Here is a 20,208-nt window from a genome sequence, read left to right on the forward strand (position 1 = left end):
TTTGCATGTGAATGTTACTGGATAACTCTGTTGCTTTTACCATGATGACAAAAAACGCAGAGACCATTTTGTACATATTGTTCAAAATGTGCATTTGTGTTTATTGTTTGAACCTTTTTGTTGTACAGTCTTTCACACAAGACCTCAAATTACCTTAATAATGTGTCAAAACAGTTGTTTCTTATAGTTTGCTGTGTGTTTTGAATAAATGTGTGGAAAATTATTTTACGCTTTACTTTTTCCTTCCTTATTTTTGATTGTAAAGCTTTATTCGGACCCCAAAGGGTTACAGTTTGCTGCACAATCTTTAGACAAGCCTGTGGAGTACTGAGAGAAAATAGTCTGGTCAGATAAGACAAAAATTGAACTCTTTGGATGGCATAATACACAACATGTTTGAAGGTCAAATGGCACTGCACATCACCCCAAAAACATCATAACGACAGTGAAGTTTGGAGGTGTGAACAATCTGGTGTGGGGCTGTTTTTCAGCATACAGCACTTCATATAACTGAAGGAAGAATGAATGTAAGTATGTAACAAGACATTCTTGATAAAAAATTTGCTGAAATCTACCAGGATGATGAAGATGAAATGAGGGTGGACATTTCAGCAAGACAATGATCCCAAACACACAGTCAAGGAAACTCTCATTTGATATCAGAAAATGAAAATAAAGCTGCTAGAATGGCCACGGCAATAGAAAATCTATGGAAAGAATTAAAAATCAGAGTTCATAGAAGAGGTCCACGGGACCTTCAAGATTTGAAGGCTGTTTATGTGGAAGAATCGGCCGAAATCACACCCGAGCAAAACATGCAACTAGTTCCTCCATACAGGAGGCGCCTTGAAGCTCCATTACCAACAAAGGCTTTTGTATGAAGTATTCAATAAATTTCAGTAAGGGTGTTCAATATTTTTTCACTGTGTCATTCCATTTTATTACACACAACTGTACTTGTTTTGGTTTCTTTGTATGTGAAAATTTCATGTCAATAGCGCCTTCAGAAATATATTTACTGAGAAAAATGGTGACGTGTTCAATGCTTATTTTACCTGCTGTATAGACACCTTCTAATATTTGTATAAAAGTGGCTCTTTTGCTTTGTGTGGTGGTTTGAATTCTTTCATGATGCCAAATATTTTATATTCCTGGTCCTCGCCTCAGTATTAAATATTCCATGTACTGCGCAGCAGAATTTGTTCATTGTAGTTTTTGTTCAAGCACCAGCAACATAATCAGAACAGCTTCTGCCTGTTTTCTTACCTGTGTTGGCTGTTCAGTCAGAATGTTGGCGCTAGCAGACTGCTAGCTCAGGTTTGTTGTTATCCATAAAAATCACAATTCAGGAGTCCTTTGTAGAGCTCTGTGGAGCCGTTGTGTGTCTGTTTTGTTGAAGGGTGATCTTACATTTGTGAATTAGACACTTTTAGTGAATGGTTTTGATGCATGAGTGAAATATTTTCTGGATACCAACCACTTTTTTTTTTAACCTATTTCTATTTCTACTCCTTGTGTCATGCCTGGTGTCAGGATCCATATCAGTCCCAGTGTCCCATGAATCCCCAGCATGGTGGTTTTTAGACTGAAAATCGTGTTTTGTACAGCCTGCACCAATCTGTAAATGTTTTTGGCAGGTGTAGTGAAAGTTTGCCCTGATATCCTTTGCTAGAGAGATGTCAATAGTCAATATTGGCAATAATCAAAAGCACCTGTTTGCAGAGCACAAACCCGCTGCACCATTTCATATATGCAGGCATTTTCATAAATGCACATGTCAAAGCAGCTGAACAAACTGATCAGTCAAGCAGGGTCAGTTGTCAGGATTGTGCCATTGCTTGGTATGACTCCAGCAAGACAAGGTTTGGTACTTTGGACAAAAGTAGTGATTCAGTTCCTGTTGTTGTTGAGCATCTCTTGATAAGTCTGTGTGTCACCTATTTGAACCTTTTGTCAAGCCTCGGTGCTGTCATGGCCACTTTCTGGGCTCCTTATACAGCTCAGAATCATCACAGATGACCCTTCTGGATTACAGTCCTCCTCCTCTGTCTCCAAATCAATCCCTGACAAGTTTCAGTGTCTTATCTTGAAAGAACCCCTACATTCAATTTGGGACACCAGTTGTGTCCAGGTCTGCAAGTCTTCACCCAGATTGTCTCCAGCATCCTACAAAACAGTGTTTGTCTTGAAGTCGAGCTACATCAGGTCTTGGACTGAATGACTTCAACTGGATTTTTAGATAGCTACAGTAAATCTGTAGTCAGAGCTCACAGACTGGGATTATTGGGAGTTTCCAGTGTTTCTTTATGAGATACAATCAATCTCATAAACTATCTCACCTACTATGCATGATGTTGCCAGTATTCAACAAGTCTTAATGCCTAGCTTTTAGCAAAGTGGAAGACCATTGAGTTGTGGTTACCAGATTCATGAGGACTGATGCAATCCTTGTAATCACCCGTGACCAGGGGAATGTCACCTCTGTGGTAGTTATGAGTCACTCAGTGATGCTCACAGTGATATGACTTCCATCAGTCTTAGTGTATACCAAGACAACAGACACGGCACCAACAAACTGCCCAAAGAAAGTCTGAGGCTCGCTATATAGACTCACTAACAGGGTTAATGTCTGACATGAACTGAAACACTGGACCATGACAGCAACTGGGCTGTATGCTCATCAGTGGAGAAACGAGACCAAAGGTACATAGGTATATCCATCCACTGAGATCTGGACTCTAAGATGTACCAGGTGCCCACCCTCATGTTTGGACCTGGGCACTGCTTTATACTTGTAGTAGATGATCCCTCACAGCTGCACTAGTCGTCACCTTCCAGAGACTTGACGCTTGTTGTTCTCCATTGGTTTCTCCATTAGTGGCAGAGCAGCTGTGTCTATGGAATATTACACAGGTAAAACAGAGTTGTTTTTTTTCTTTTGATCTGGTGCATCAAAGCCTTGAGCATTTCTAAATTACTGCAGCTGTTCCTGCTGTACACAAGTACTGCACCCTGTAAGTTAAGACCCACAGAAGGCAATTTAATTTCAAGACTCATCTCTGAACTCCTGAGGCATCTTTGCACTGACGGCACAGAGTTGGTTTTTGAACTGATCACATGTTGTTGCTACACCATCCGTGGCATTAATAACCAAATCAGACTCGAGCTCCTAATTACACATTGCCTCACTAAATAACTTCAAACCCAGGCATGACAGAAAATACACAGTCAGGCCCAAGATCCATGATTGTGAGGTAAAAATAAGCCAAACACAGCAGTGACTAGACAGGATTTAAAAGCTAAAATTATTCCCGAGGAAGAAACGCCTTCAAGCTAACATCAAAGTACATCAGCAATAAAGCAGGATGCAGCTTATCTATATTTGTGATCCTTCATCCACAGCACACACATGCGTATGTTTCCCAGAAAAAAAAAAAAAAAAACGTGCCGCCAGTGATCTTTACCTCTCCTCTGGAGTAGCGGTTTGAATCGTTAGCCAGCTTGAAGAAAACATCCTGCTCTTGGCGTTTTGTAGTTGGGGCCACGCTGCTGTTTGCTTTTGTTCTTTTCTAAATCTAATCTGCTCTGCTGGACCCATTTATCAGCTTCCAGCTGTCAGTTTGCTCTCTTATTCTTATTCTTTTATTTATTTTATTTATTTTATTATTTTATCCTGGCTGCGGAGAAACGTACACACTGACATCATCTATCTTCAGAAGATGAGTGGGCACTGCACACCATCAGCCTTCTTAACAGTTAACAGTTGAGGGAAAAGCCCAGTCTCACTGCTCTGATAAGCTTTAATCTTGAGCTTTACTCAGCATTACAGCAAAACATTCTCCTCAGCAGCAGTTTCCACTTTTTGTTGTGCATCAATCTCTGCAGTTTTTTTTTTTTTTTTTTTTTTTTTTTGCATGCTGTACATGAGTGGGAGCATGTACTAGTGCCACAGCCACCAAATCACATAACTTTGCCTTGGGTCCTGGATGGCAACCACTAAGGCAGAATATACCTGTACTGTGAAATAAATAAATCAAATATTGCAAAGGAAATTTGCCATTTGTGCAAATGTTTCAGTACGATACAGGTGACGGCTGCTTCCATGATACTGTGGTCACGTACTCATAAATATAGTCTTAGGCTTGAACTAAAAGCAATCGGAGAGCGCAAACCTCCGCCAAGGCCATAGGGTCACTGACGTCATATGGAATACCCTTTGGCAAAGAGACTTATTCCACGTCGTTTCACGCATCTACCATCATGTTTCAGATTCAGTGGTTAAACCCTTAGATCTTCAGCAAATGTATTTATAAAGAGAAACTGCATGAACTACACAAGTTTTTTTTTCTAATAAGTTTATTCAATGAGGAGAAACAAATGCTAAATTATTGTTGTGTTGTAACTTAATTTTTGTTCAGCCTTTGTGACCCGTCTTCATGAAGCTAAATGCAAACGTTGTTCTGATGCTGAAATGGTTTCTTCCTCTGGTAGTGTGGATCTTGGCACTTAAATATCACCGTCACCACCGAGGGTGGTGCAAGCATCTGTCAGGTCATTGCAGATGTTGGTGTGTTTTCTTGAGTAGGAAGTGTTGGTTTCAGAGGCATTAAGTGGTACCCAGTGACTGTCTAGGCATCATGACAGCCCACTGCAGAGTATGCCTCTCTTCAGCAGTGCCATGGAGCACCACGGTGAGATGCATAATGTGAGGATGCACTCAGTCCTATGATAGTACAAGGTGACAAGCAGATCTTTGCTCAGGTTTCCTTTCTTTATTGATCTCAGAAAGCAAATGGTCTGGTATTGGTAGCCCATGTAACACCCTCTAACACACGAGCACCCAGGAACATGTTCCTCTCTGACTTCTTCCATCAACTAAGAATTTTCACCCAGAGATCACCGGCCACTGGACATTTCTGCTTTTTCCAATTTTCCTCTGTAAACATAGCTACCTGTAGAACAGGTAGAGTGGATAAGGACATGACCTGCCAATATGTAGGCCTGAGTTTGAATCCCTCTCATGCTACCTCTCTGTGTCCTCTGACAAGAGAGTCTAGTTTGTCCCAGTCCACCCAACTGGAAATGGGTACCGGCCTTTGTTGAGGAAGTAACCTGTGTCAGACTGGTGTCCCATCCAGGGGGTGTCATAGTCATGCATCTGCTTCCCACTACAGAATCTGGAGATAAGCACCAGCATCAACAGGCTTCGGGCCTATATTTAATTTAATTAAATCTTTATTTAACTTGGTTAGTCCCATTGAGATCAACATCTCTTTTGCAAGGGAGACCTGGACAATTATAAAGTTTCCAATTCACCTAACCTGCATGTCTTTAAATGTGGGTGGAAACCAGAGCAACCGGAGAAAACCCACGCATTACAGGGAGAACATGCAAACTCCACACAGAAAGGCCATATATATATAGTCCATGGGCCAAACAGGTTTTCGGTACCACTGAAGGTGACCAAGCGACACTTAGAATCCAGCCTCACTGTACCATGGCCTACACAAAAATGTATGATAACCATCACAAGATGGTAGCTGTAGCCAGCTAGGGGTCAATGAAGAATTACACAGAGGTCAAAATGTAAAAATGCTTCAATAATGTTGAAAACTATCCATCCATCCATCCATTTTCTTCCGCTTTATCCGGAGTCGGGTCGCGGGGGCAGCAGCTCAAGCGGGTTTTTACTGAAATTGGAGCAACTTTAACTTTTGACCACTGTCCAAACTGAAACTGACCTTTGTCACCATTTTTGCTGTTTTTACCCCATAACTCCAGAACATTCCATCACAGATGGTCCAAACTTTACCTTTTTTGAATCATTATTATCAGATAATGTGATATAGTTTTCAATATGATTGGAGCATTTTTACATTTTGACCTCTGTGTAATTTTTTATTGGCCCCTAGCTGGCTACAGCTACCACCTTGTCGTTTGGTCAGTTTCAGTGGTACCAATCAGGTCAAAATTGATGACTGGCTCCTGGACTAATAGGACTTACTTCTTTGTAAACCCTAAGCATGACTGTGGAAGAAAATCCCAGTTGATCATCCGATTGTCCATTTGGCCACGTTTAAAGCAGCTAAACTCATTTGTTTTCAACATTTTGATGCTCAATTTGAACTTCAGCAGGTCCTCTTCACCATGTCTACATTTCTGCCATGTGATTGGCTGTTTTGATGTTTGCTTTAATTAGCAGATGGACAAGTGTAGCACCTATTGAAGTGGCCAGAATAATGGTTTCTACTTTAACTACAGGAAGAGATTCAGTGAGCGCCTGATTATAATGGAGATCCACCTGCAGGAATCTATCCTCATTAATTTATACTATGTGGATGACCTACACCATGCATTATTCATGTTTTATGCAATATCAGAATGACCTCTGTCAAGGACATTTCGACAGACATTCATCTTGGCAAAATTGACCAATCACAGCCTCCAAATTGGGCATATGCAAAGTGCAGAGGAGGTGTAAAATGTTGAATAATGTGCTCTCAGCAACACAGTGCTGCAAAAATAAAAGGTATGCACACAGCAAGGTAATAATACCAGACCACCGCTAATACACTCCAAGACTGAAATGCCAAACACTGTAATGACCTTTGACCTGCTCACATTTGAATGCTGCAGTGCTGTCTCTCCTCCTGTCTGATCACTTTAATAAATCTGCACATCTGCAGATGTTGTCACTGATGTCACAGCATGGGAAAAATGCTGCCTCGTCACATTGGCTTTCATGCTGGTAATTTCTTCTCCAGCTATCTGTCAGATACAGACAGAAATTAAATAACTGCATTTTGAAATTATAATTTTTCAAGAATTTTGAAATAACCTGTCATATTAATGCTATCAGTCTTTACAGCCATGAGAAACAAAAATTCAGACCATGAGAAACAAAATTCTCTGGTCTGATGAGACAAAGATTGAACTCTTTGTCATGAATGTCAGGTGTCATGTTTGGAGGAAATCAGGCACCATCCCTACAGTGAAGCATGGTGGTGGCAGCATCATGCTGTGAGGATGCAGGAACTGGGAGACTAATCAGGATTGAAGGAAAGACGAAGCATTCAATGTACATCCTGGATGAAAACCTGCTCCAGAGTGCTCTTGACCTCAGACTGAGGTGACGGTTCAGTTTTCAGCAAGACAATGACCCTAAACACACAGCCAAGATATCAAAGGAGTGGCTTCAGGACAACTCTGTGAATGTCCTTGAGTGGCCCAGCCAGAGTCCAGACCTGAATCCGAGTGAACATCTCTGGAGAGATCTGAAAATGGCTGTGCACCGATGCTCCCCATCTAACCTGATGGAGCTTGAGAGGTGCTGCAAAGAGGAATGGACAAAAAAATTCACAGTAAATTTTGCAGAGTAAAATATACTCTGCCATGATAATATTTAGTCCCTGTCCAAATAGATTTAAATATACTCTATCATAGTGCTAAATCATTTCTATCACAGGGTAAATTGAACTTTATCATACTGTGAATGACTCTTTTTGCAGTTGAAAAATGTGACAAGACGGTAGAGCTGATTTCACTCTATAATAGAGTGTATTTAACTCTATTCTGACTGGAACCAAATGTTATCCTGGCAGAGTATATTTTACTCTGCAAAATTATTGTCTATTGAGCAAAGGGTGTGAATACCTATGTAAATGTGATTTCTTTTTTTTTTTTAATTTTTAATAAATTTGCAAAAAATTCCAGAAAAGCTTTTTTCATGCTGTCCTTATGGGGTGTTGTGAGTAGAATTTTGAGGGAAAAATGAATTTACTCTATTTTAGAATAAGGCTGTAAAAAGTGATGCACTGTGAATACTTTCTGGATGCACTGTATGTTTCCCTCCAAAGGATTCACACACCCCGCGAGCCTTAATTGGACTAAGTGGTTGAAGACGAGTGAGTGATTCACACAGAAAGTACATGAATGGTCAAAACGTAATATGAAATAGATGAAAGTGATCCGTCATCTGTCCCAGCGCCAGACACAGATTTGTGTGGGGGCCTTACACATTTTTTAGGCCAGAAGTAAAAAGTCCAATTTAATCAGGTGTTTCTCCCTGAGATATTAAAAATTTGAACTGTTAAATATGCAGTTATAATGTAGTTTAAGAAGGAAAGAGCAATCTTCTCATGTCTGACTCACGTGACCCAAGCACAGGGCTGTAGCGCAAGTGCAAGGCTAAACACATATGAGCGTGTCATGATTGGGGCTTGTATGTTGTGTCTTTTCGTTTCTTTATTTTGTAGCTCCCATTCTTTGTCACTGTTATGTTTGGTGGTGGGATCTTTTTGCTCTGTCCTCTGCTTGGTGGTGGGCGCTTCCTTGTGATCCTCTCTCCAGCTTGCCACACCCCTTCCAGATCCCTCCACACACACACCTGTTTTACATTTCCTGCTAATCACTCCCTCTATTTCAGTCACACCCGTCACCCTGTCTGGTTGTGAGATTGTTGAGCCTTGAGCCACTTTTGAGCACTTATTCTTCTGAGCATTTCTGTCATGTTTTTGTCTACCCGTGTTTTTGACCTGCCTGCCTGTTTTTGACGCTGTCTCTGCCTAATGCTTCGGATCCTGCTGCTTATCTTGGTCTGCCTACCTGTGTACCGAACCCGGACTGTATTTTCATTAAACTCTGTTTTACTGACATCTGAATCCTGCATTTGTGTCCAGCCACGCCATCTCGGTAAGCCTGACAGAACAATCTCGCCAGCTATGGACACAGCGGGTTCAGATCCAGCCCAGCTGACGCTACGTGCTCAGGCACAGCAATTAGCTCAGCATGAGGACAAGCTAGAAGCACTCTGCTCCGGTTTAAATGCATTGTCACAATGTCAGGACCAACTAATGTCTGCTCTAAGCTCACAGGTGGACCAGCTGCTGAAACGCTTTGACACCCAGCTTCCTCAAGCACCACAAATCGAAGCTCTCGGACACCCACAGCCTGGGCCGTCAGCAGAGACACACCCACCCGCTCCAATCACAGTCATGTGTAATCAGCTGAAACGACCGGAACGCTTTTCAGGCGAATCAAGTGATGTTAAGCCATTCATCACACAGTGTGAACTACATTTTGAGCTGATGTCAGCAATGTTTCCATCTGACTGGACAAAAATAGCTTTCATGATATCTCACCTGACGGGGCGGGTGGCGGCCTGGGCCACCGCCAAGTGGAGCCATCGTTCTGAGACGTGCCAGTCTCTCTCTCACTTCACCGCCGCTCTCCAACAAGTATTCCAACAGACCTGTCCTGGTCGTGAGGCGGCGAAGTCTCTCATGAAGCGCCGGCAAGACAGACAGCGGGTAGCAGACTACACCATCGACTTCTGCATTCTCACAGCCAAGCGCGAGTGGAACATGGCAGCGTTAACTGACGCTTTTGTCAATGGACTCTCCGAGGATGTGAAAGATCAACTAATTGCCATCGAGCTCCCAGATGATTTGGATGCTTTGATCGCCCTCGCCATCAAGATCGACAGACGGCTATCGGACTGGCGCTAGGACCAGTCTTGTCGTGAACAGCGCTCCCAGAATTCCAGCGGCCGAACCGACTCCTCCCACCAAGTTTGTCCGGCAGCCTCCGGTCCCCGACCAGATGAAGAGGAACCCATACAGCTTGGGAGGGCACAGCTCTCAGCAGAGGAGCGTCAGCGCCGACAGCGGGAGGGGCGTTGTTTTTACTGCGGTTAGCTCGGCCATCTGATCGCAAGTTGCCAGGTCAGGGGTGCCCCGCCCCTAAACAAGCAAACTATCTGGGTGAGTCTGAACCAAATTTCCTCATCTCACAATTCTATTCAAGCTAAAATTAAGTCTGATGAAACATCTGTCCAAATCTCAGTATTTATTGACTCAGGATCTCATGGCAATTTAATTCATACCTCTCTTGTCAGGAGGCTGAATCTTAAATTACATCGGCTCCCATGCCCCCTGGAGGTTAAAGCTGTGGATGGCATCTGTTGGGGAGAATTATTCATCACACCCAGTCAGTCCAGTTAACTCTTTCTGAGGAGCATTCAGAGAAAATTATTTTCCATGTCTTTGATAATATGACTCACCTCGCCATCTTGGGGCACCCCTGGCTAAAACAACATTGTCCGAACTTTGACTGGGCCAACAGCCAGATTATTTCATGGGGGCCCAGCTGTGCCCACACTTGTTTAGTCAAAAAGGGGGAGCCAGCTGTAGAACTTAACCCAGATCTTTCAGGGGTACCTTCCTGTTATCATGATCTGGCACTAGTGTTTAGCAAAGCCAGGGCAAAGTCCCTGCCACCCCATCGTAGCTATGACTGCGCTATTGACCTCCTTCCTGGGTCTTGTCCCCCTAGGGGGAAATTATTCTCGCTCTCCGCTCCAGAACACCAAGCAATGGAGGAATATATCAATGAATCCCTAGCCACAGGGCTTATTCGGCCATCATCTTCCCCGGCAGGTGCCGGTTTCTTTTTTGTGGAAAAGAAAGATAAGTCTTTGCGGCCATGTATTGATTACTGGGGCTTACCGAGGTCACAGTAAAAAAACGGTACCCCTTACCACTACTTTCCTCAGCGTTCGAGCTCCTGGAGGGGGCTAAAATTTTCACTAAACTAGATCTCCGCAATGCATACCATCTGGTCTGGATTAGGGACGGCGACGAATGGAAAACCACCTTTAATACTCCCACAGGCCATTACAAGTACTTGGTGATGCCATTTGGGCTCACTAATGTGCCAGCCATATTCCAGGGTTTTGTGAATGATGTGTTAAGAGAGCACTTGAATAACTTTGTGTTCGTATACCTAGACGACATCTTGATTTTCTCCCCCGATGAGGAATCTCACAAACTGCATGTCCGTACTGTACTACGCAGGCTACTGGAAAACCAACTGTTTGTCAAGGCGGAAAAATATGAGTTTCACAGGCCCTCAGTGTCCTTTCTGGGGTTCGTGTTGGCTGAGGGGGAGATACGTATGGATCCGTCAAAGGTAGCCGCTGTATCCGAATGGGCCACACCTCAATGTCGTAAGGAAGTGCAACGCTTTCTTGGTTTTGCCGATTTCTACAGGAAATTTATCAGAAATTTTAGTACCATAGCCGCTCCTTTGCACAGCCTTACCTCCACCCACCAGTCGTTTGTCTGGTCCCATGAGTGTGAGGAGGCTTTTCAGGAGCTAAAGAAGCGATTTACGTCTGCCCCTGTGCTGCTCCTTCCAGACCCTAGCCGGCAGTTCGTGGTGGAGGTGGACACCTCGGATGTAGGGGTGGGGGCCGTTCTGTCTCAAGTAGGTGCCACAGACAATAAACTGCATCCATGTGCGTTTCTCTCAAAAAAGTTATCATCAACCAAACGCAATTACAGCATAGGTGACCGCGAACTCTTGGCAGTTAAGGTGGCCTTGGAGGAGTGGTGGCACTGGTTGGAAGGGGCACAAGTACGTTTTCTCGTCTTGACCGATCATAAAAATCTAGAGTACTTACGCGCTGCCAAAAGGTTTAATGCCCGACAGGCCCGGTGGTCCATTTTCTTCAGTAGATTTAATTTCACCCTATCCTACCACCCAGGGAATAAGAACGGGAAGCCGGACTCCTTATCATGTAAATTCAAACCTGACAGTTACCATCCTATGCCCCAACCCGTTCTGCCTTCCACCTGTTTTGTTTCACCTCTTTCCTGGGGCATTAAGGATAAGGTGACAGCGGTATCTAGGGGGAATCCTAGACCTCAGGACTGTCCTGCAAACAGGCTCTTAGTCCCTGGCACTCTGAAGGGGGAAGTTATTCAATGGGCACATGACAGCCCCTTTGCCAACCATCCCGGCATTAGAAAGACTACTTGGTTAATTAATCAGCGGTTCTGGTGGCCCAAGATGTCACAGGACATTAAGGAATATATTTTGGCTTGCCCGGTATGCACCGCCCACAAGGCTTCCACACAGAAACCCTCTGGTGAACTGCTTCCGTTGTCCATCCCAAAGCGTCCGTGGTCTCATATTGCAGTGGACTTTGTCACCGGGCTGCCCGTTTCTCAGGGGTTCACAGTCATCCTAACAGTTGTTGACAGGTTCTCTAAAATGTGTCATTTTGTTCCCCTGCCCAAGTTGACCTCAGCCAAGGAGACAGCAGAAGTCCTCCTTAATAATGTGTTTAAGCTACACGGATTCCCCATGGACATTGTCTCCGATCAGGTCCACAATTTGTTTCTCATTTTTGGACTGAGTTTTGTAGGTTGGTGGGGGCAACTGCAAGTCTCACATCTGGTTTCCACTCACAAGCCAATGGTCAGGCTGAACGGATGAACCAGGAGTTGGAAAAGGGGTTACGGATCCTGGCCTCGAGCAACCCCTCTCTTTTCCCCTCCACAGACTGGAACTCACCTGTTCCATCTGCCTTGGCGCAAATCATGCATTGCCGGAGGACCTGGGAGTGGACAGGGCAGACTCTGCTTAAGACGTCGTCTGCTTATAAGACTGCGGCCGACCGTGCCCGTACCCCGGCCCCACCGTATACACCTGGTCAGAGAGTATGGCTTTCAATGCGGGACCTCCCTCTCTGTGGGACTGTTCGCAAACTGGCTCCCAAGTTTGTCGGTCCATTTCCTGTCTCCAGGGTCATCAATCCAGCGGCGGTTCATCTGCAGCTGCCTTGGTCTCTTCGTGTACATCCATCTTTCCATGTCAGTCGTATCAAGCCAGCCAGGTCCAGTCCTCTTTGTCCTCCGGCCAAGCTCCCTCTGACCGCCCGGTTCATGAGGGTGGTCCTGTCTTCTCTGTTCGTTGTCTTCTTTTGTCTTGCCGCTGTGGCCGGGGGGTGCAGTATCTGGTGGACTGGGAGGGGTATGGTCCAGAGGAACGCTCCTGGGTGCCCTCTTGGTTCATCTTGGACCCTTCGTTGATCCAGGACTTTCATACTTCGCATCCTGGGGCGCCTGGGCTGTCTGGAGTCGGCCATGCGGGAGGGGTGATGTCATGATTGGGGCTTGTATGTTGTGTCTTTTTGTTTCTTTATTGTAGCTCCCATTCTTTGTCACTGTTATGTTTGGTGGTGGGATCTTTCTGCTCTGTCTTCTGCTTGGTGGTGGGCGCTTCCTTGTGATCCTCTCTCCAGCTTGCCACACCCCTTCCAGATCCCTCCACACACACACACACCTGTTTTACATTTCCTGCTAATCACTCCCTCTATTTCAGTCACACCCGTCACCCTGTCTGGTTGCGAGATTGTTGAGCCTTGAGCCACTTTTGAGCACTTATTCTTCTGAGCATTTCTGTCATGTTTTTGTCTACCCGTGTTTTTGACCTGCCTGCCTGTTTTTGACGCTGTCTCTGCCTAATGCTTCGGATCCTGCTGCTTATCTTGGTCTGCCTACCTGTGTACCGAACCCGGACTGTATTTTCATTAAACTTTGTTTTACTGACATCTGAATCCTGCATTTGTGTCCAGCCACGCCATCTCGGTAAGCCTGACAGAGCGCAATTTAAATGCACCTCTAATATTAGGCTACTGAATAGGATTTAGAAAACTTCATGCACCTCCTTTATATTTGTATTTTAAACTACAAAATTAAAATGGTTAGCGGGTCAAAGTCAAAGACAAAACAGTGGAATCAACACAGAGTTGCCAACTTTGGGATTTTGGCTGGATTGAGACTCTGCGCTCACATAGTGTGCACTGAAAATCTTTGATAACACTAATTTAAAAAAGTTTTTGTTTACAAATAATAATAGAAGGGAAACACTGCTTGATTCTTCTCCTCTCCATCCTCCTTCCTTTTTCTAAAATATTTCAGTGAAGTCATCTGCAGGCATGTGAGTGGTAAAGAAAGAAAAATGCTAAAATTGGCTGAAGGGTTTTAGCCCTGCTAATGCTTCCCAGAACCATTTTCTGCAGTGAATTTGCAAGGAGAGATAGGGAGGCAGCTGTTTATCCAACTCCTCACAAGTTGGACAAAATCTATCTTCATATGCCAGCAACTCCTGTGCCATGTTAGTCTTCTCCAAAATTGGAGAGGAGGAACAGACTTAAGCTGCTGAAATGATCTTACTTTTAAATAAAAAAAACATTAGCCACAAATCTCTATTACAAACAGTATTTTATGATAGCACAATCAAATTATAACACAAGTATATTGCTAATGTCTTTCAATGAAAATATAGTCAAAAATTTCAAGATGTACAACCCCTGGCAAAAATTATGGAATCACCGGCCTCAGAGGATGTTCAGGATGTCAATGTTTAAAAGCATTTGATACAATTAAGTATGGCAACATCTGCTGGCCAGTCTTCAACATAGCACTTGCATGGAACAATTAGACAGGGCACCGAAGGTTCAATGTACAACCCCTGGCAAAAATTATGGAATCACCGGCCTCGGAAGATGTTCATTCAGTTGTTTAATTTTGTAGAAAAAAAGCAGATCACAGACATGACACAAAACTAAAGTCATTTCAAATGGCAACTTTCTGGCTTTAAGAAACACTATAAGAAATCAAGAAAAAAAGATTGTGGCAGTCAGTAACGGTTACTTTTTTAGACTAAGCAGAGGAAAAAAATATGGAATCTCTCAATTCTGAGGAAAAAATTATGGAATCACCCTGTAAATGTTCATCCCCCAAATTAACACCTGCATCAAATCAGATCTGCTCATTGACATTGACCCTATGTGTCTTTTTGCAAGGAATGTTTTTGCAGTTTTTGCTCTATGGCAAGATGCATTATCATCTTGAAAAATGATTTCATCATCCCCAAACATCCTTTCAATTGTCCAAAATATCAACATAAACTTGTGCATATATTGATGATGTAATGACAGCCATCTCCCCAGTGCCTTTACCTGACATGCAGCCCCATATCATCAATGACTGTGGAAATTTACATGTTCTCTTCAGGCAGTCATCTTTATAAATCTCATTGGAAAGGCACCAAACAAAAGTTCCAGCATCATCACCTTGCCCAATGCAGATTCGAGATTCCTCACTGAATATGACTTTCATCCAGTCATCCACAGTCCACAATTGCTTTTCCTTAGCCCACTGTAACCTTGTTTTTTTCTGTTTAGGTGTTAATGATGCCTTTCGTTTAGCTTTTCTGTATGTAAATCCCATTTCCTTTAGGCGGTTTCTTACAGTTCGGTCACAGACGTTGACTCCAGTTTCCTCCCATTCGTTCCTCATTTGTTTTGTTGTACATTTTTCGATTTTTGAGACATATTGCTTTAAGTTTTCTGTCTTGATGCTTTGATGTCTTCCTTGGTCTACCAGTATGTTTGCCTTTAACAACCTTCCCATGTTGTTTGTATTTGGTCCAGAGTTTAGACACAGCTGACTGTGAACAACCAACATCTTTTGCAACATTGCGTGATGATTTACTCTCTTTTAAGAGTTTGATAATCCTCTCCTTTGTTTCAATTGACATCTCTCGTGTTGGAGCCATGATTCATGTCAGTCCACTTGGTGCAACAGCTCTCCAAGGTGTGTTCACTCCTTTTTAGATGCAGACTAACGAGCAGATCTGATATGATGCAGGTGTTAGTTTTGGGGATGAAAATTTACAGGGTGATTCCATAATTTTTTCCTCAGAATTGAGTGATTCCATATTTTTTTCCTCTGCTTGGTCTAAAAAAGTAACCGTTACTGACTGCCACAATCTTTTTTTCTTGATTTCTTATAGTGTTTCTTAAAGCCAGAAAGTTGCCATTTGAAATGACTTTAGTTTTGTGTCATGTCTGTGATCTGCTTTTTTTCTACAAAATTAAACAACTGAATGAACATCTTCCGAGGCCGGTGATTCCATAATTTTTGCCAGGGGTTGTACATTGAACTTTTGGTGCCCTGTCTAATTGTTCCATGCAAGTGCTATGTTGAAGACTGGCCAGCAGATGTTGCCATACTTAATTGTATCAAATGCTTTTAAACACTGAACCATTTCAATACAATTGCTTCATATTGGTTCAGTGGTTCAAAACTCTTCAAGGTTCAAGGTTACTTTATTTGTACCAAAAGGTAAATTTGGTTTGGCAGTGAGTCACTACATTCATAACAATCACATAAGCACATAAATACAGACAATAAATATAATAAAAATAATAAAAATACAGTACAATGAGCAGTGCAAGTACAGGCCAATAGCATGCCACCCAGAAGAAAGTCACAATGTGCCTGCCATCTCTATGCAAAGTGGCAAATAAATTAATTAAATATACATTCAAAGTCATCTGTTAAAAGCACTAATAGCAGCAGGAATAAAAGTGCTCTTGTAGCTCTTATTTCTTCTGGAAGGAGCTTTATACCTCCGTCCTGAAGGGAGCAGTTCAAACTGATCAAAAAGAGGATGTGAGGCATCCTTTAGAACTGCCTCAGCCAATCTCTGGACCTGCCTCATGTACAGAGAGGCTGGATACAACTGAGACTCTCCTCCAATGATTTTGCTCGCCCATTTTACAATCTGATTCAGACTGTTTTTGTTTTTAACTGACAAATTTCCAAACCATGACACCAGACAGAAAGATAAAATAGATTCAATATAACAACGCTAAAACATAGTTAACAATGATTTGTCAATGTGAAAGGATGCCAGTTTTCTAAGACAGAACAAGCACTGGTGTCCTCTTTTACACATCACTTCACAATTAGACTCAAAGGTGAGTTTGTCATCAATGACAGTACCCAGATATTTATAGGTGCTAACAGTTTCTACAGCCTGACCTTTTAGGAGAGTTGCTCCATGTTTGTGGGCACCCTTCCTAAAGTTAATGACCATATCTTTAGTCTTCAATACATTCATCTGTAGGAAAGACTTCTCACACCAGTCCAAATCCACCACACCTTTGGTTTCTCCGTCAGTAATAATTTAGCTATAAAAAACATCAGTAAGCACATTTTTTAGTGCATGTACACGGATAGACATAAAATCATGAATACTGGGTAGCCAGGACATTAATGTACGACATGTCCTTTAAATGACCTACTTTGGAGCTAGTTGAAGTCTGTAGTCAAAAAGGTGACTGACTCAGAAAGAAGCTTCGAAGCTATGCTCAAATTCTCTGAATTCTTCACGTACAGCTGACATATCAGCTGCAAGGTTTTTGCCAAATCAATGATCTAAGAGTTGGCAACCCTGTCAACACAACAGACCAAGAAAGCAGGAATGACAATAACGCTGAGCAGCTTAACTGTGCACAGAGAGAAACAGCTGAGTCTTTGCAAGGAAATCAGGTGAAGTACATCTAAAGTGACTCTGGGTGCCATAAATCTGGGATGTGAGGAGACTTTCTCACAACAACTGAAAAGAGTGTCTGTACACTGGAGAGAGGAGAATGTTCAAGTGCTAACGTTACAATTTTCTATTAGAGATATGTTTATAGTTGGTGCTGAGTTGGTGAGAAACGGCTAATTCCTTGACAATGTAACAAAATAACGATTTACCTGGTTTTCCACAGCTTGTTACTTGTGGCCACAGAGTGTCTTTTCTCTGTGGTTGTATTTTGTGGTGAAATATGCACCAAAATGCAGTAAATGGCACATAAATATTTGTTCACGAATGCTTGCTCCCCTTTACAAAATTTTGGATCTGCCTTTGGATTGTCAGAGCGACTTTTCAGCGACTGCAGATTTTTGACTTCATGTCAAATCATGCAGATGCTGATTTTTTTTATTTTTATTTAATCTCACTCTTATTTTGTACAAATGTGGATTTTGTGGGGAAAACTGCACAGGGAAGAACTTTGTGCAAATAAAACTTTCCAGTCTGGATCGTGTGACAGTTTTTGACATCTGAACGAGCGCAGGTGCATGTGTGCCTGTTTCGCCACAGAGAAATAGTTTTACTGGAGAACACACAGGGTGCATGGAGGTAGTCTGATGTCCCGAGCTCATCCTACACACATGTCCGAATTCAAGTCATGCGTGCACACAGGGTGCTGCTGTTTTCTGTTTACCTATGGGAATGATGGACAGCGTGAATGATTATTTAAGTGACTCCTTCAAATAGATAAACGTGAATTAGTGAGATATTTCAGAGAAGAATTTATAGCGTCACAAAAGTTAACTTTTTACGCTCACGTCATCAACCTGCAGTCTGTTGCTGCAGATGCTGTGATGGTTTTCTGACTCCGACATCAGAACGAGCGCGGGTGTGTGCGTGTGTGTGTGTGTGTGTGTGTGTGTGTATGTCACACAGAAACAATATTATTATGAATCATCTATATTGGAAATTTGAACAAATTGTAATCATGGTAGCCTGTGATTTTTTATTTTTATTTTTTTGTGGTTGGCGGGTGACTGACAGGCTCGTCCGTCCAGGGCGGGCACAGCACCAGAAGTCCCAGACTGTCTGTCATCCACACAAATACACACAGAGAGAGAGAGAGAGAGAGAGAGAGAGAGCATGTTGTTATTGTTCATTCAAATTGTTTTCCAGCTAAAACTGATGTTTTTGTTGATTTAATGTTGTTGCTGATGATGTGTAACCACCATCTTGTTGTGCTTCTTTCAGTAAGAACTGTTTCTTCGTTGTTGTGTGTTCAGTGTGTTCAGTGCTTTGATCAGCACGTTGTTGGTTGTTGTGATTGTGTTTGCAGGCGTCTGGACGGCGTGGTGTTTGACTGTGGTTGTGATGCCCGTTGGATCCAGCTGTGGCAGCAGAGAGGAGAAGCTGGACTTCACACCCAGCAGCTCTACTGTAGGAATGGAGCCTCCAAGATCAGGCTGCACAGCATGCCCATTGACAACTGCGGTAAGCAGATGACGGAACAGTCGGTGTGATAGGCTTCAGAGCTTGGTGTCGTTCAGCCTGCTGGTGACTCAGTCTCTGTGTCTGTTTGCATGCTAAATTTGTGGCATGAATCAAAAGTGATTCACTGATTTGTTGTGGAAATGAGGAGGCACGGGATGAGACCAGTGTGCTCTGTGTGTGTTTGTAGACTTGCCAGAGATCAGTGTGAGCCACAGCAGTGTGCTGGTCACCGAGGGCGACAACGTCACTGTCACCTGCAATGGATCTGGATCACCACTTCCGGAAGTAGACTGGACCGTCAGCGGCCTACATTCCATCAACACACACCTGGTGAGATGCGCACCATTGTCACACAGCTTAACATGTTGGTCGTTTTTTGAGTGTTTGTGGAGCAAATGTAACAAATTGATGCATACTACTATAATGTTAAATACCTAAAATACTGCAGCATATGGTACATCTACAGTACTGCATATCTCTAAAGGAACATGGGAATATCTTATGGAGTCATGAGGTTAAACGTTATATCCCCTTCACACATAACAGGTTTGAAGCCGAATGGCACACAAAGGAGGAACTGCATGCCACTTGTGAAAAATCAGAGCCTTTCAAACGCCTCGTACAGCTTTCGCCACAATCATTCGTTCACACCAGCGGCTGATAGGCATCAAATGCCCTGCGAATGCTCATTTAACCCCTCTCTCAGCAGGTCAAATTCCAGGTGCCACACACGAACATCCAACACCGCTTGCTGGGCACTTAGAAAAGACGGAGCTATTCATGCTCCCAGCACGAGAGTAGACAGCAGGTGACCACATTTGACCTGTCTGTGAAAATTGTCTAAGTGCAACATGAGTGTAGCGCAACCTAGCAACACACATGGGCGTAACTGTGCCGACCCCCCCCCCCCCCCCCACACACACACACACACAAATGGCTTGTGGAGTATGTCGTTGTCTCCCCCCCAACACACATGGCTTGTGGAGTGTGTCATCCCCCCCACACACACACCATGAATCCAACATTGTCAGCTGTGGCTGGGGGTCCCGGAGTCCAGTCAATGTCCAGCACAGTGCACTGCTGAAACAGCTGTGCACTGCAACTCAGCTGGTGAACACCCAATGCACATGTGTGGGCAGGTGGTCATGCCCTCATCAGATGAGGAATGGCTAGCATCTGAGCGCGCTGCACGGTGTGAAGCCGGCCGGGCAGGCTGATGTTACTTCCACCACATAAATTGTAGTTTACATGACAGACAGAAACTACCTTTACCCAAATAAGAGTAAAGGCGTGAACTCATTCATGTGTGATCACTTAGCTCATACGCTTTGCTGTGGACATACAGCACCTGTCAGCTGAACTTAAGTCAGTTGGACTTAACCGTGCACACAAGGTGGTAAATTTGGAAAAACACAGACATTAGACAGATGCAGGACAAAAAAATAATAATACATACATAAAATAAAAATCACAGAATAAAGGAACAGGAAATGAGCCTTT

At 43.3% G+C, this 20,208-nt stretch overlaps 1 protein-coding gene across 1 annotated transcript in view; it reads left to right on the forward strand.

Annotated features, from left to right (window-relative positions):
• The window catches only part of ntrk3b (neurotrophic tyrosine kinase, receptor, type 3b), a 618,832-nt gene that overhangs the window by 278,877 nt on the left and 319,747 nt on the right, over positions 1 to 20,208 (forward strand). The window contains exons 5-6 of the mRNA XM_034184491.1: positions 18,554 to 18,708; positions 18,896 to 19,038. Of these exons, the coding sequence (XP_034040382.1) occupies positions 18,554 to 18,708; positions 18,896 to 19,038 (298 nt within the window). The remainder of the gene's footprint in view (positions 1 to 18,553; positions 18,709 to 18,895; positions 19,039 to 20,208) is intronic.

Source organism: Thalassophryne amazonica, chromosome 2 (genome assembly GCF_902500255.1).
Source record: "Thalassophryne amazonica chromosome 2, fThaAma1.1, whole genome shotgun sequence".
Classification (NCBI taxonomy): Eukaryota; Metazoa; Chordata; class Actinopteri; order Batrachoidiformes; family Batrachoididae; genus Thalassophryne; species Thalassophryne amazonica.